Source organism: Mus musculus, chromosome 2, assembly GCF_000001635.26.
Source record: "Mus musculus strain C57BL/6J chromosome 2, GRCm38.p6 C57BL/6J".
NCBI classification, from domain to species: Eukaryota; Metazoa; Chordata; class Mammalia; order Rodentia; family Muridae; genus Mus; species Mus musculus.
Window position 1 is genome coordinate 94,349,851 of NC_000068.7, and position 14,326 is coordinate 94,364,176.

At 41.8% G+C, this 14,326-nt stretch overlaps 1 protein-coding gene across 5 annotated transcripts in view; it reads right to left on the reverse strand.

Moving 5' to 3' along the window:
- Positions 1 to 14,326, reverse strand: part of Ttc17 (tetratricopeptide repeat domain 17) — a 105,945-nt gene that overhangs the window by 49,085 nt on the left and 42,534 nt on the right. For all 5 annotated transcript variants that reach the window (NM_001355690.1, NM_183106.2, XM_006500310.4 and 2 more), the window contains exons 14-16: positions 12,850 to 12,927; positions 12,490 to 12,714; positions 8,901 to 9,087 (exon numbers count right to left, since the gene is read on the reverse strand). In NM_001355690.1, the coding sequence (NP_001342619.1) occupies positions 8,901 to 9,087; positions 12,490 to 12,714; positions 12,850 to 12,927 (490 nt within the window). The remainder of the gene's footprint in view (positions 1 to 8,900; positions 9,088 to 12,489; positions 12,715 to 12,849; positions 12,928 to 14,326) is intronic.

Genomic DNA, 14,326 nt, shown 5'->3' on the forward strand with positions numbered 1-14,326 from the left:
AATTGGCAATCACGGGCATACACTGGGATTCCCTCCTAGTGAGGTGAATGAGTCAGGACAGAGTAGGGAAGGAAAAAAAAATTCAAAGCATGTGACCCTGAGTCTTTCTCTCTGTCTCTCTCTCTGTCTGTCTGTTTCTCTCCCTCTCTCTGTGCCTGCACATGTGTGCAAGCATGTCTCTGTGTTTAAGTGTGTGCATGCATGTGTGAGTCTCTCTGTGTGCCCGTCATACTCCACATTCTGGTACTGAATTCTATCTCAAGGGGAGTTGGGGGAGTGTTTGTCTGTTTGGGGTTGAATTGATCTCTATTGTCATAGAGTAGAAAACAAAGAATTGTCTGTAAACATGGCCTTTTGATCCTGCTACATGGCCTTTCCTTAAATGACCAAGTGAGTAAGCAAAGGCAGTGTCAGTGGAGACAGAATGACACACAGCACAGCTGTTGGAAACCAGTCAGGGATGAGACCCAACCTTGCCTTTTGAACTGCGTATGGCCAGATCGTAGCTCGAGTTAGTAGCATTCATTCATTAGACTTTTAGGAAAATTTACTTTGAGAGGACTTTCCATCCAGAAACCATATGAGGAAGTTACCACTATCCACAGCCATTATTATTTTTAATTTAAACATGGCTCACTTTAACTTGGGGAATTATTCTCCAAGCTAGGATATTGAGGGATCCCTGATTTACTCATAGATACTAATCCTGAATCCTAGTTCAAAGAGATACTTGTTTGCAATGTAAATTAAAAATAATGGAAGCAGGTTGAGAGAATATCTGTTAGCTTATCATGGACAAGTAAGATGAGACTATTGTTTTTCTATTTCCTCTAAGGCAGGAACTGTAGACTTAAAACCTCTCTATTGACGCATACATATGAGACATCGTTTCTACACAGCACCCTGGATAAACAGGGATCTAACAACTTATTTACTCGTTACCATTGTTACTGATAGCTACTATTGTTTATCCTGTTTACTAATAAATTGTTACTCAAGTAAGTGTAGTAAACACAGAAGGGACAGAGGACATGATGGCCACGGAAGTGAGAAGGCTTAGTTCCTGCTCTCAAGAAGCATGGCCACAGTGACAGGTTACAATACCACATATACTTAGCGGACCAAGAGCCAGGCACAGGGGTGTAAACCTTTAATCCCCGCACTTGGGAGAGCAAGGCAGGTAGATCTCTGTGAGTTCAAATCCAGAACTGGTCTGGGCTACATACAGTCTGGGTTACATAGTGAGACCATACAATACCAGAACAACCAAACCAAACCAAACCAAACCAAACCAAACCAAACCAAACCAAATAGGGACCATATAAGTCTCAGGGCAGAGGTAGGCCTTCAAAGCTGCTTAGGTTGGTTTGTGGGATGAGGATGCGAGGTTGTGGGGCTACTGAACACATGCAAGTACATAAAACTAGGAATTTGGAGTGGACATGTGCACACACACTGAAGACGGCAGACTACACACAATGTGCTCACTATATGCCAGAATTTGGTTTAGTTTCTAAACTTTGTAAAAAGCAGACACGAAAGTGTATGAACTGTCATGACCAGCCCATGGCGTGGTTAAGGAGAAGGTTTTCATTGTAGACATGAGAGACAGAACAGCCAGAGGCATCTGGAGGAATCCAGAGCAGAGAAAGAAGGGGCCAGCTGTGTGTCCAGTGTGCCTATGGGGGCGATAAAGACAAAGGCCAAGCTCTGCTGGTCTCCTGCTTCATGTTAGGAGTCATCAGCTGATGCTGAGGAAAGGAAACCATAGAGCATGCTGTCCCTGCACTTCCAATGGAAGTACAGCGGTGTGAACAGGGACACGGCCCACCAACAGAGGTTCCTGGTGGGAGCAGCAGGCTGGCTTTCTCCTACAGCAAGGATGTGATGCACGGCCATCAAATGCAAACTGGGCGTTACTTTCTAGGGTTCAGTAAATTGTCTTGAATTTCCTGAGTTTAGTAAATTTAAGATAGCATCTTAAAATAAGAACTTCAGACTTAGTAATTCTATAACTGCTCAGGCCTTGGGTCTAGTGATTCCTCATAGGACACAGATGTGAGGACCAGGAATCACATCGCGATGCATAGCGAGTATATTGAAGCTAAAGTTTAATTACATTTATTTAGTGCTCTGTGTGTGTGTGTGTGTGTGTGTGTGTGAGAGAGAGAGAGAGAGAGAGAGAGAGAGAGAGATCCGACTATCTCTGCTCCAACTGTAAACCCCACCAGTGCCAGGGTTGCAGGTATGTACACCACACTTGGCTTTTGTATGGGTGCTACAGATCTGGACTCAGGGCCTCATGCTTACGCAGCAAGCAGTTACCCTCCGGGCTATCTCCCAGCTCATCTCATGATACTTTGGAAGTATCATCCTAACTGGTCTTCTTGCCTCTACCCTCACCCCACCACAGTACAGATTTCTTAGAAGAAGAATCCTGTTAAAATGTAAATTCAATCACTTTATTCCTGTTCAAAACCTTCCAAATATCTTTCTTTTGGAAAAGAGTCTTACTTATTAAAACAACCTGTCATGAAATAAAGATGGAACTTGCAGCCTCCCTCCACTTCTCCTGCAACCACATCTATTTACCTGCTGTCGACTCTCTCCTAGGCCTTTGCGCTGACTCGTGTCTCTGTCTGAAACCCTCAGTGTGGTGTAATGGTATGGCCCAGAGTCTATAACCTCCTCTCATCTTTGCTAAAGGCCATTTCTTCAATGGGATGTCGCTGGCACACCTGTGCTGTTTCCCCACAGTGGCACTCCTATACTAGATCATTATACTGATCATTATACTCCATTTCTTGGTAGTAGAATATAACTTTATAAGAGATGAGGCTTTTTTGTTTACTTTCTAGTTCCTAGAATATTGCCTGGAACACAGTATTAGTTGAATAAATAAAAAAGCCACATGTAAGTTATTTAGACAGAAGAAATCAAATGCTACTCTGTTGCTTAAAGGTTATATTCACAGGTTAGTGAGATGATCCTGGGTAAAGATTCTGACATGCAACTCTAGAGACCTGATTTTGATCTCTAGAACTTAGGTAAAGATGGAAGGAGATCAACTCCACAAAGTTGTCAATTGGATCCCACATGTGTGGGGCCCCACCTACCACATTGTAAGCACACACAATAACAAATAAATAATCCAATCAAAGATTGTAAAAAAGATGATTTTCACTACCACTACTGTGGAAACAGGTCAGTTATGTAACACTTGCTGAGCACACATGAGGACCTGCTTGAATTCCCAGTACTGTGTGTGCGTGCGCGCGAGTGCCTGTGTGAGTGTGTGTATGTGGCGGGGGCTGTGTTTAACTTTCCTACGGTATTATTTGGCTGGAACACTGTTTCCTCACTTTTTTTTTTCTGGGGCTTTGCCCCAGAGCCTTGTACACTGTACAGAGGTGCTTTATCACACTACACTCCCAGGCCAGGTTAGTATTTATAGGTAAATCTATACTGATAGAAGACATAGTTGTGGAGAGAGCTTGCCTAAGGGTCAGTAGGCTCGTTCCTCAAAAGAAAAAAAATTACATATAGGAAGAAAGATGTATCATTATAGTTCAAGAAGATGGCTGGGTATGGTGGTGCATTCCTGTACCCCAGCCCTCAGTAGGCTAAGACAGAAGGATCCAAGTTTAAGTGCACACTGAGCTATGGAGCAAGACCCCACTTAAGACTAAACAGCTAGGAAGTATTTACATACTGTCTTAATTACGGTTTCTATTGCTATGATAAAACATCACAATGAAAAGCAAGTTCAGGAGGAAGTGGCTTATTTCATGTTACAGCTTGTAGTCTATCATGCAGGGATGTCAAGACAGAAATGCAAGGCAGGAACCTGAAGGCAGGAGCTGATGCAGAGGCCACGGAGGAGTGCTGCTTACTGTCTTTTCCACCGGGCTTATTCAGCCTGTTTCCTTACTGCACTCAGTACCACTAGTCTAAGCGTGGCACCACTCACAAGGGGTTAGGCATTTCCACATCAACCACTAATTAAGAAAATGCCCTACACACTTAACTATACCTGGGTCTTATAGATACAATTTCTCTATAAGACATTTCTCTTCCCAGGTGACCTTAGTTTGTGTCAAGTTGACATAAATCTGGTTGGCATGCACATATTCATTGTCTTTTACAGCATGAGATATAAAGCAGTGGTCATCACAAGCTGTTATACGGTGTCCTACAAGATAAAAATGTTTTAGCAAGATATAACTGTCCCCCACCTGTGTGTGTGTGTGTGTGTGTGTGTGTGTTACATGCATGTGTGTGGAGGAGGTCAGGACAACTTTGGGAGTTGGTTTCCTCCTTCTACTATGTGGGTCTTGGGGAATCCAATTAGGATCATGAGGCTTGACAACAAATTCTTTGCCCACTGAGCCATCTTGCCTGCCCCAGAGATAAAAATGTTGCCTATAAAATCTAAGTGCCGGGGGCTGGTGAGATGGCTCAGCAGATAGGAGCACCCGACTGTTCTTCTGAAGGTCCTGAGTTCAGTTCCCAGCATCCACATGGTGGCTCACAACCATCCCTAACAAGATCTGGCGCCCTCTTCTGGAGTGTCTGAAGACAGCTACAGTGTACTTACATATAATGAATAAATAAATCTTTAAAAAAAAAAAATCTAAGTGCCGAGAACAGCACTACTTGTGGACTTGATACAAGTACAGCCACCAGTTTCTGTACAAAGTTCAAGGTAATTCACATGCAGCAAACTAACGAACAAGACCCAGAAACATCAAGGTAGCATCCCAAATAAAAAGAGCGAGTACCTGTAGGGTAGTTATTGCTGTCTCCATAGTCTAGTGAAAGTCATCTGTTTTTGTATGCACATACTCCTTTTAAGAGAAGATACTGAAAATACAGCAGTTATACTACCTTCATTAAATGTCACAAGAATCTACAAACATGCACTCTTCAACCATGGCAGTGGAGATGGCTTATAGTATGTTGACAGTAAGGATTGGGTTATATTTACTGACTGATTTTTAAAAAAAAGATTTATTTATTTTATGTATATGAGTACTCTGTAGCTGTTTTTAGACACACCAGAAGAAGGCATCCCATTACAGATGGTTGTGAGCTACCATGAGGTTTCTGAGATTTGAACTCAGGACCTCTGGACAGCAGTTAGTGCTCTTAACCACTGAGCCATCTCTCCAGCCCAAATGACTGATATTTTTTTTTTTGACTTGGGCAAATCATAATCTTTGTTTCTAGACATAAGCTCACAACCTTTTTCTTATTCTTCCTTTATCACACAGATACATGTCAAATAAATTATCTGGTAACCATAACTATAGTCCTTAAAAAGTTCTAAATTATTTTGGGGAAATAAACAGAGATGGCATAATTACATATTGAAGTTCTCCCCAAATTGGATCTATAAAAATCTTAAAAACAAATACTCCCTTCCCCAGCAATTCTTGTGAGGAAAGTGAAGTACAGCTGCAGGTGGTATATGCTGCAGAGTCTGCAGGAGGCAGCAACATGCAACATCTCCTTCTGAAAATCTAAATTATAGAACAATGTGTGCAGCAAGCCATAAATCTACAGAAATTCCTGATGCAGAAAGCAGACTAAAGCCTCAGAGAATGAAGCATTAGAAAAGAGATATTCCTGTAAATGGTGAGATACAGAAATGCTATAAGAAGAATACAAGGTCATTCATCTGTACATCTCGAGCATCCAGAGTTCATTAACATGATTTGGAAATCATTGCAAAGGCTACCAAACACACATTACATAGAAACTGGTCTAAAATTCTAAGATACACTGATATTTGTTTATGACTCTAGACTATTTACTCCTAACTTCTACAATCTGGTGTAATATTTTTAGGTAACCATGTATCTTGGTGCATTGATTGTACACCTGCATTGCTGCAGACACTACACACTCTGGTCACAGAACAGTACTGACCTGGAAGCATCGTCCATACTGGCTGGCTTGAGTGGTGCTGGAAGGGGCTATGCATGTGTCGAGAGGAGAAAAGCAGCCATCAACCTTACTAAGCTGTCAGGCATGACCATTGATGCAACAGTGCAATGAATGTGGTGGGAATAACAAACCCCTTTCTGATTGAATTTAAGGCCTGAACCCCAAGATGAAACCCATTCCTGGCACCATTATTGGGCACAAACAAACAAACAAACAAAAACAAAAAGCCAACCCGCATGATTAGATAGGTCATAGGCCCTGGAAAAGAATCTGTTACTATTTTCCTGTTAAATGCAAATATTAAATCATCTCCTAATGATTTATCATTGTGGACATCAATCAAGGCATCTCTCAACCCTCATTTGAGAAGCTTCTGTTTACAATGGGTAATGACCAACACAGAGACCTTCAACTGGCCAAGGAACAAAGAATAAAAGACTCGACAATGTCAGTCCTAAGTGGATACATATAATGTATTGCCCTCTTCAAAGACTCAGGGATCATTGTGGAAGGGGAGTGGAGAGAGTAAGAGTCAGAGATAGTAGACTACAAGAAAACAGTGTCTTCTGGACCCAGCAGGCAGCTATACATCGGAACTCCCAGTGGTTGTGCCAGCCTAAAGCAGACCAAATCCCAGCATGAAGAGGGGAAGTGGGCATGAAATTCCACCTCCTATACAGAGAACTGCTTAGAGAGAGAGCATCAGCTCTAAGAGTGCGGCCTCTCAAACGCTGACCATGCTCTAGTGGAAGACGTGACACATCTGAGAATATGTGGGCAGCCTTGATGTGGAAGAGGGCACAAAGTTGTTGGGAAGGGGAAGGGGAAGGGGAAGGGGAAGAAGGGGAAGGGGAAGGGAGAGTGGCTCTGAGAAGAGATGGGTGAATAGAAGCATACATTTTACAGAATTCTTAAAGAAATAATAAGAAACGTGTAAAAATTCAACCTTTTAAGTCTTCCTTCATAAAATACTTGAAATGGGTTTGTTAAACTAAGGAAAAATTAGTAATAGTCACTTCATGAGATGGCTGGGCTTCATACCTAGGAGCACTGTGGAGGTGCTCCTGGGTAGACACTGTCACATTCACATCACCATCTTAGAGGACTGGTAGGAGAGCCTGTTCCTGTGATGGAAGCCAAGCAGCGCAGAGGCTTCATGGTTTATGCAGCTAGTTACTTATGGGTAAAAATGGAATCTTGTCCAAGTTTTGCGGATAAGTTCTCTCTGAAAGAACAATGGTAGTCCATCTTCTAAGCTAAATTGCTTTCTTTCCTAGTTATAGTGCACCCAAAGATGTCACTGAGATAATCTAGACCAGCAGATGCTCCACATCTGATGAAGATCTATCTCATGTTATTTGTTCTTGTACAAGTTAGGTCTCAGGGGCAAGTCATCACAACTAGATTCTTTCTGCTGACACGAGTGACATAGGAATTAAGAAAGTGCAAGAAACGAAACAAATCAAAACAACAACACTGAGCACAAATATGCAATGTTAATACAAGAAAAATAGTATTTAGAAGAAGGTCACTGCTATGTGACCTCTTGGATAACCAGCAATATCCAAAGACCACATTTTCTAGGTTGAAGTAAGAGTAAGAACAACACTTGTGCTTTGAAAACTCTGAATACTTTGCATTTACAATAAATGTCTTTAAAGTTTCATTTTCATTTAATGTGTGCATGCGCACGCCAAGTTACACATGTGGAGGTTACAGGGCAATTTGTGGGAGCTGGTTCTCTTCTACTATATGGGTTCAGAGGATTGACGTCATGGCTTTCGGCTTGGCAGCACATGCGTTTCCCTGCTGAGCCATGTCACTGGCCCTACTATCAATCTCTGAAGTCTTACCTTTATCCAGTTACCCACTCTATGATAAATACCTCACTTGGTTTCCTCGGCAAGTATGCAATGGTTTTTATTGTTGTTCATGGTATAGGCAATGATGCTACTTTTCTGGGATCAGAAAGTATGGCAGAGCATGGTCAGGCAAGAATCTGTGTAATTCTTGTGCTGGCCACTTGACTACCCCTTGCTAAAACACTATCCAGGCCTTTGGTATTCATGAGAACTCTAATTTGTATCATGCCCAATGTTGACAGGCATCTGACCTATATGATGGTTCTGACAGGCTTTGGTGCAAGTACACTTATTCCCAATTCCATCAAAACCCTGAGGCAGTCTGGTAAAGTGAACCAGGAAACCAGTTTCTGGTCTTAAGTCTATTATAAATTATCTAAGTCAAGCCATGTCAACTGGGTATGAGATATGCTCAGTTTTTGATATCACTATTGAAGGAACTAGAATGCCTTATACTATAATCTGGACAATCAGTGGAGTGAAAACTGTTGCTCCACCTAACGCTGGCTAGTGCAGAAGATCTGCGCCTTCCCCCACCTCTCCAGAGGCTGCTGATCAAAGGCAGAATGTGAAACAGACAATCTTTTCCTTAAAGCAAAGGCTATTAGGGTTCATGTGACTTTTAAGCTTCATACCAGTTCTGCCAAGGCAGCTGCACACAAAGAGAAAGGACCCCTGTGATATACCATCACTATGGACAAGGTGCAGGAAGGGGAAATCACTCCTCTGAAAGGCAGGGAGCTGTTTTCAGGGGTAAGTATGTAGGGCTGTGCTCATGACACATACGGCTTCATGAATTTCCTTTACCGTGATTATTAGTCAGGGTTAAACAAATTTATGGGAGAGAAAATACTCCCATGACAAACTCTGGAAAATACAATTTCACTGTATACATTAGTCAGTATTTCTTAGCTAAGGTCTGGAAATCAACGTTAACTACTAATTCCAGTAATTAATGAATGGATTTCTCTGCTATACAGCTAGGGTTAGCTTTTTAAAACCCTGGAGGAAGTTCCCCAAACCATCTCTGTGTTGCTTGGGTTACGGCAGCAAAGCCGGGTGAGCTTGTGGCGTTTATTAGGTGCTTACCGCCACAGACAGAAGAGGTGGCGTTGTACAGGAACGGGTAGAACTGCATGCAGCGGATCAGCTTCAGGCTGCTCTCACACTCTGGGCATTTGGTGCTTAGCTTCAAGGCCTGTCTGAAGGCTTCAAGTGCCCCGCTGACATTCTTCAGAGCAAGGTAAGCATTTCCCAGGCTCAAAAAGGTCAGGGGCTGAAAAGAAGGGAAAAAGAAGTCAGCAGAATATAAATGAACTGCTGGTCCGGGAAGCATGAAACCTTTACAGTATTCTTCTGTGAGCTCTTCTTAGGTTGCTCTGTAAAGGTTACTGCTAACTAGTTCCTTTTATTTACACCAGCTATTATAAAGATCAAAACCCACTAAAACGTGTAACTAGTTTTAAGTATGTAACTCAGTGAATTATTACATATGAACATATCCTTGTAAGTGCTACTCAGCCCCAAATATAAGACAATGAGAATGTTTGCAGTAGCCCAGAGGTTCTCAGTCCTATCTCCATAGCAGCAGTGTTGATACAGTGTGACTTCTACCACCACACACTAACTTTGCTCTTCACAAAGCTCACAGGAGTGGAATCAAACAGCGACGTCTCTAAGGTGCACATATAACATGAACTTTTGTAGCTTCCTTGACTTAGTCTAGCATCAGTTCATGCTCCTAACCTGGATCATGTGGTCCATGCCTGTGATCCCAGCTCTTGAGAGGCAGAGGACCACCAAGAGCTTTGAGGCCAGTTTGAACTATCACAGTGAGAACATAGAAAACCAAACATTCTTAAAATAAAAGACTAAGAAATGTTAAAACAAAGAAGTTGCATTTTAAAATAAGCAACCTGGTTTTATGAAGTGTTAGTTTAGGGGCATTAAAAGAGTGCGAGCTTGGGGCTGGAGAGATGGCTCAGCGGTTAAGAGCACTGACTGCTTTTCCAAAGGTCCCGAGTTCAAATCCCAGCAACCACATGGTGGCTCACAACCATCCATAATGAGATCTGACACCCTTCTCTGTTCTCTGGTCTGTCTGAAGACAGCTATAGTGTTTACATATAACAATAAATAAATCTTTAAAAAAAAAAAGAGTGCGAGCTTTACGGTCAGTACCCTCAAGTCCAAATCTAGGCTTGTACGTTCTGATGCCTTTTAGTCTGTGTGTACTCAACTCATCGATCATGGGAAAAAGCCTATCTGCTGATGAAATCAGCGGTTTGATGATCTTGCTGTGCTGTTGTAAAACATTTGTTTGATTTGGTGATACTTTTGTAAAACACCAGATGGTGTCTAGATCTAGTTAAAAGAATTCAGTGAAGGAAAACCAATGAAATGTATGCCTAAGATGACGACCAGGAGCAGTGATGATCTGCAGCTCTTGCTATGTCCTGGCCCAAACTTTTTGCTGGACTGTCCAGCAGGGAAAGGTACCAGAGCTATCAAAATTCTTACTATCTTTAGTGCTAAGATAGTTATCTGTAATATAGAAAAGGCTCTGGTAGAAACCATTATTGATAATAGTTATTAAGGATGTCAGCTACCACTGGGCAGTGGTGGCACATGCCTTTAATCCTAGCACTTCGGAGGCAGAGGCAGGCAGATTTCTGAGTTTGAGGCCAGCCTGGTCTACAGAGTGAGTTCCTGGACAGCCAGGGCTACACAAAGAAATCTGGTCTTGAAAAACCAAAAAAAAAAAAAAAAAAGGAATATCAGCTACCTAAAGACATGGCATGACAATCTATGGATTACATAACCATTTAAGCTAATGGTCTTAAAACTATCTAGTAGCAGTTTTTAAATGTAGTATAGGCTTTTCAAGGTCACTCTGAAATGCTTGAAGACTTCCTGGTCCCAGGTACTTCTAGCCAGTGACAGCTGGGGAGGCAGTGTTGGTTACAGTGCGTTTCCACTTCTGCTTCACTCACCTCAACTCACTGACTTCTCTTTTTATCTTTTATCAGTGCCACAGACCTTTGCAACTAAATGTAACTACACTGTAAATACAGGAAGACAAGCATCTCTGAGAGCCCAGCTCTTCCTTCTTCAGCTGCCTTAGCTGCAGCAGCAGCAGGGGAACACAGGAAGCACTGGGCCTCCCATGGGCAGGGCGTGCTCACGTCATGTTCAATCTCATCATCTGCTCTCACTGCACCGTGTTTGCACAGAGCAAGCACTGGAGCTGATAGACTTACTAGCAGCTAGGTCTGCTGGAAAGTGTAGACATTACACAATTATGCTTAAAAATTGTCATTTTTTGAACTCTTAATGGGCAATATTTTATTATATTTAAAATTTAGTTTTATGGTCTCTTAAACAAACCTAAGCTATTCACACCCATCTCTTATAAAGGATTCTCTGGAGGTAAAATATATAATCATTCCGGGGTGAGGTTAAGGGCAACTTAATTGGGTAACTATTATAACTGTATTTCTGCAAACCTAAAGTAGAACCTTAAAAATAGGGACTAAGACTCACAAAGCAGTTACGCTAGGCATGGCAGCACATTATCTGGCCCCTTGGCACTGAACCTAGGTGCTGTTCACATTACCACAGTTACAGTCCCGGTCCCCTGTTATTGTTTCTTACTACAACAACTGTTTAACTGTGCATCAGATGGTGTAACTATATCTATAAATTAAATACTATATCTATAAAATAATATAATACTAAACACAATGCATTCAATAATGAGTGGGAGAGTGAGAGCCAGCTGTTGCAGGCAGACATAGAGAGTCACAGCATATTTTCATAGCTGTACAATTTCTATTTATATGTAAGTTTTGAAGAAGAGAAATGAGAATTGTTAGTTTTACTCATTCAAATCTGAAAAGAGCTAGCACAGTGGTACATGTATGTAATCTTGGGTCAGGAGTCTGAGGCAGGAGAATTATGAATTGAGGGGAGCTCTGGTTACAAAGCCTGATGCTGTCTCAAGATATATAAATAATCAAAATAAAATATTTGTTTTTTTCTTGAAGTATGCAAATTCTACTCTTTAAAGAAAACGACATTTTCTTTTTTTCTTTTAATTAGATATTTTCTTTATTTACATTTCAAATGTTATCCCCTTTCATGGTTTCCTCTTCAAAAACCCCCTATCCCCTCCCACCTCCCCCTGCTCCCTAACTCACCCACTCCTGCTTCCTGGCCCTGGCATTCCCCTATCCTGGGGCATGAACCTTCATAGGACCAAAGGCCTTTCCTCCCATTGATGATCGACTAGGCCATCTTCTGCTACATATACAGCTAGAGCCATGAATTCCACCATGTGTTTTCTTTGGTTGGTGGTTTAGTCCCAGGGAGCTCTGGAGATACTGGTTACTTCATATTGTTGTTCCTCCTATGGGGCTGCAAACCCCTTCAGCTCCTTGGGTACTTTCTCTAGCTCCTTCATCGGGGACCCTGTGCTCCGTCCAATGGATGGCTGTGAGCATCCACTTCTGTATTGGTCAGGCACTGGCAGAGCCTCTCAGGAGACAGTAATATCAGGCTCCTGTCAGCCAGCTCTTGTTGGCATCCACAATATTCCTAGACAGACTCAAAGCTTACTGTACAGTCAAGCTATTCCCACCACAGCAATGACTGTGAACAGGTGAGTGGAGAGCCTTACCTCAGAGCTGTTGACAGCCACGGCTTGCAGCAGCAACTTTGTAGCATCAAGATGAAGGCCGTAATGAATCAAAAGGTTGGCCAGGTTGACAAGAGGAATGTCCTGGTATTGAACTGGAGCTAAATTCAAAGCCCTCTGGAGGCAGGCGATAGCAAAGGTGCTGTTTCCTACTGCTCTCCAGTACAGGCCTGCTTCATTCAGAATGAGCCAGACAGGAGCATTTGGCTGAAAATATAAAGCAGTTCCATTAGGTATAAAGTAGAGTGCTGGTCCTAAATGGAATCTTTAACAAACACATTAAAAACTTTAGTTGCTCTTAGGAAGGATTTAAGTTTTAGAGGTCCCAAACAAATGACTTACCTTGTTAATAGCATGAAACAAGAAAGACCCAATTTCTTCTTCTGGGACAGTATAGTTTTTAATACGGGAAAGTAAAATCTGAAAATATCAAAAGAAATAATGACTCAATTGAAAATAACAAGGAAGACGCTTAGAAGAATCTCTAAAATGCAGTCCTTATGTGAGTGCCTCAGAATTGATTTTTGTGCATGTATGTGTTTTGTTTGTGTTCCTGTGTATACCTGTGTGTATATGACATATGGAAGTCAGAGGTTGAGTGCTGGGTGTCTCCCCTGTCACTCCCTACTTTATTTTTTGAGACACAGTCTCTCACTGAACTTGGAACTTTCTGACTGGCTAGGGCAGCTGGCCAGTAAATGCCAGAAGTCCTCCTGCCTCCACCCATGCTTAGCAAACGGGAGATTATAAACACTGACTACCTTGTTCAGCTTTTTCACACAGGGCAGGAATCTGAATTCAGGTGCCCAAGCTTCTGTGGCAAACATTTAACCCACTGAGACATCTCAATATCCCTAAGAACAATTACTCACGTATAATCATATATACTATATAAGTATATTAACACACTAACACAAGTATTCACTGGTTCACAGACATGCTCTAGTTTCCTTCAACTATAAAAATTAAAGACGCACATACATTCTTTCTCTTTCCCCTGTCTGTCTGTCTGTCTGTCCTGTAATATACTCCACCCCATCCAGAATCAATAACATGGAATATCGGATATACTAACACTCTGCACTCTTCCCAAGCTGGAAAGCACCAGCCCTCAATTCAGCTACTTTATCTTCTGTAGTGTTTGTGTAACTGTGAGCAACTCTAAAGAAAAATCGTGCCTTAATCATCTTTGTGTTCTAAGAACCCACAACAGTACCTGGGAAATGGCCATTTTCTTGCTTTAGTGAATGGGAACTAAGTAGTCTAATTATACTCAGTTGAAAATAACAACAACAGACAAATTAGTTGCCATGGTCTGTTTTCCTATAAAAAGATAAATATGGTTTCATTTGTAGTTTTAGAGTAGATATATTTGTCAAAATATGGTAGTCTACATATTATCTCTGGAGTACATATCTAGATATCTATATTAATAAAGTACTCTTAGTCATACACAACTAATAGGAACCAAAGGAAACAGTATTAATAGAATTTACTTATAATTTCCTGGGTGGCTATCAAACTAATAGACTCCTAAGGCTCTCACACAGAGCCAAAGCAAGGCTGACAAGGCCGGAGCAGGAAAACTTTCAAGGTCTAATTACATAAGCCTGTGGAGGCTCAGAAGGTACAAAGCTAAACTGAAGCAGTCAGGACGGCCTTCTTTAGACAGAACTCTCTGGGTCGGAGGCACTTACAGTGCCTGGCTGGACTCTGCACACTGCAGCCCACAGAGCTGCCTGAGGCTGTGTTGATGAGAAGCGTGGCTGACATCTCAGTCACCTTGTCAATTCTTACGCTACTTTAGCTTCTCACTGAA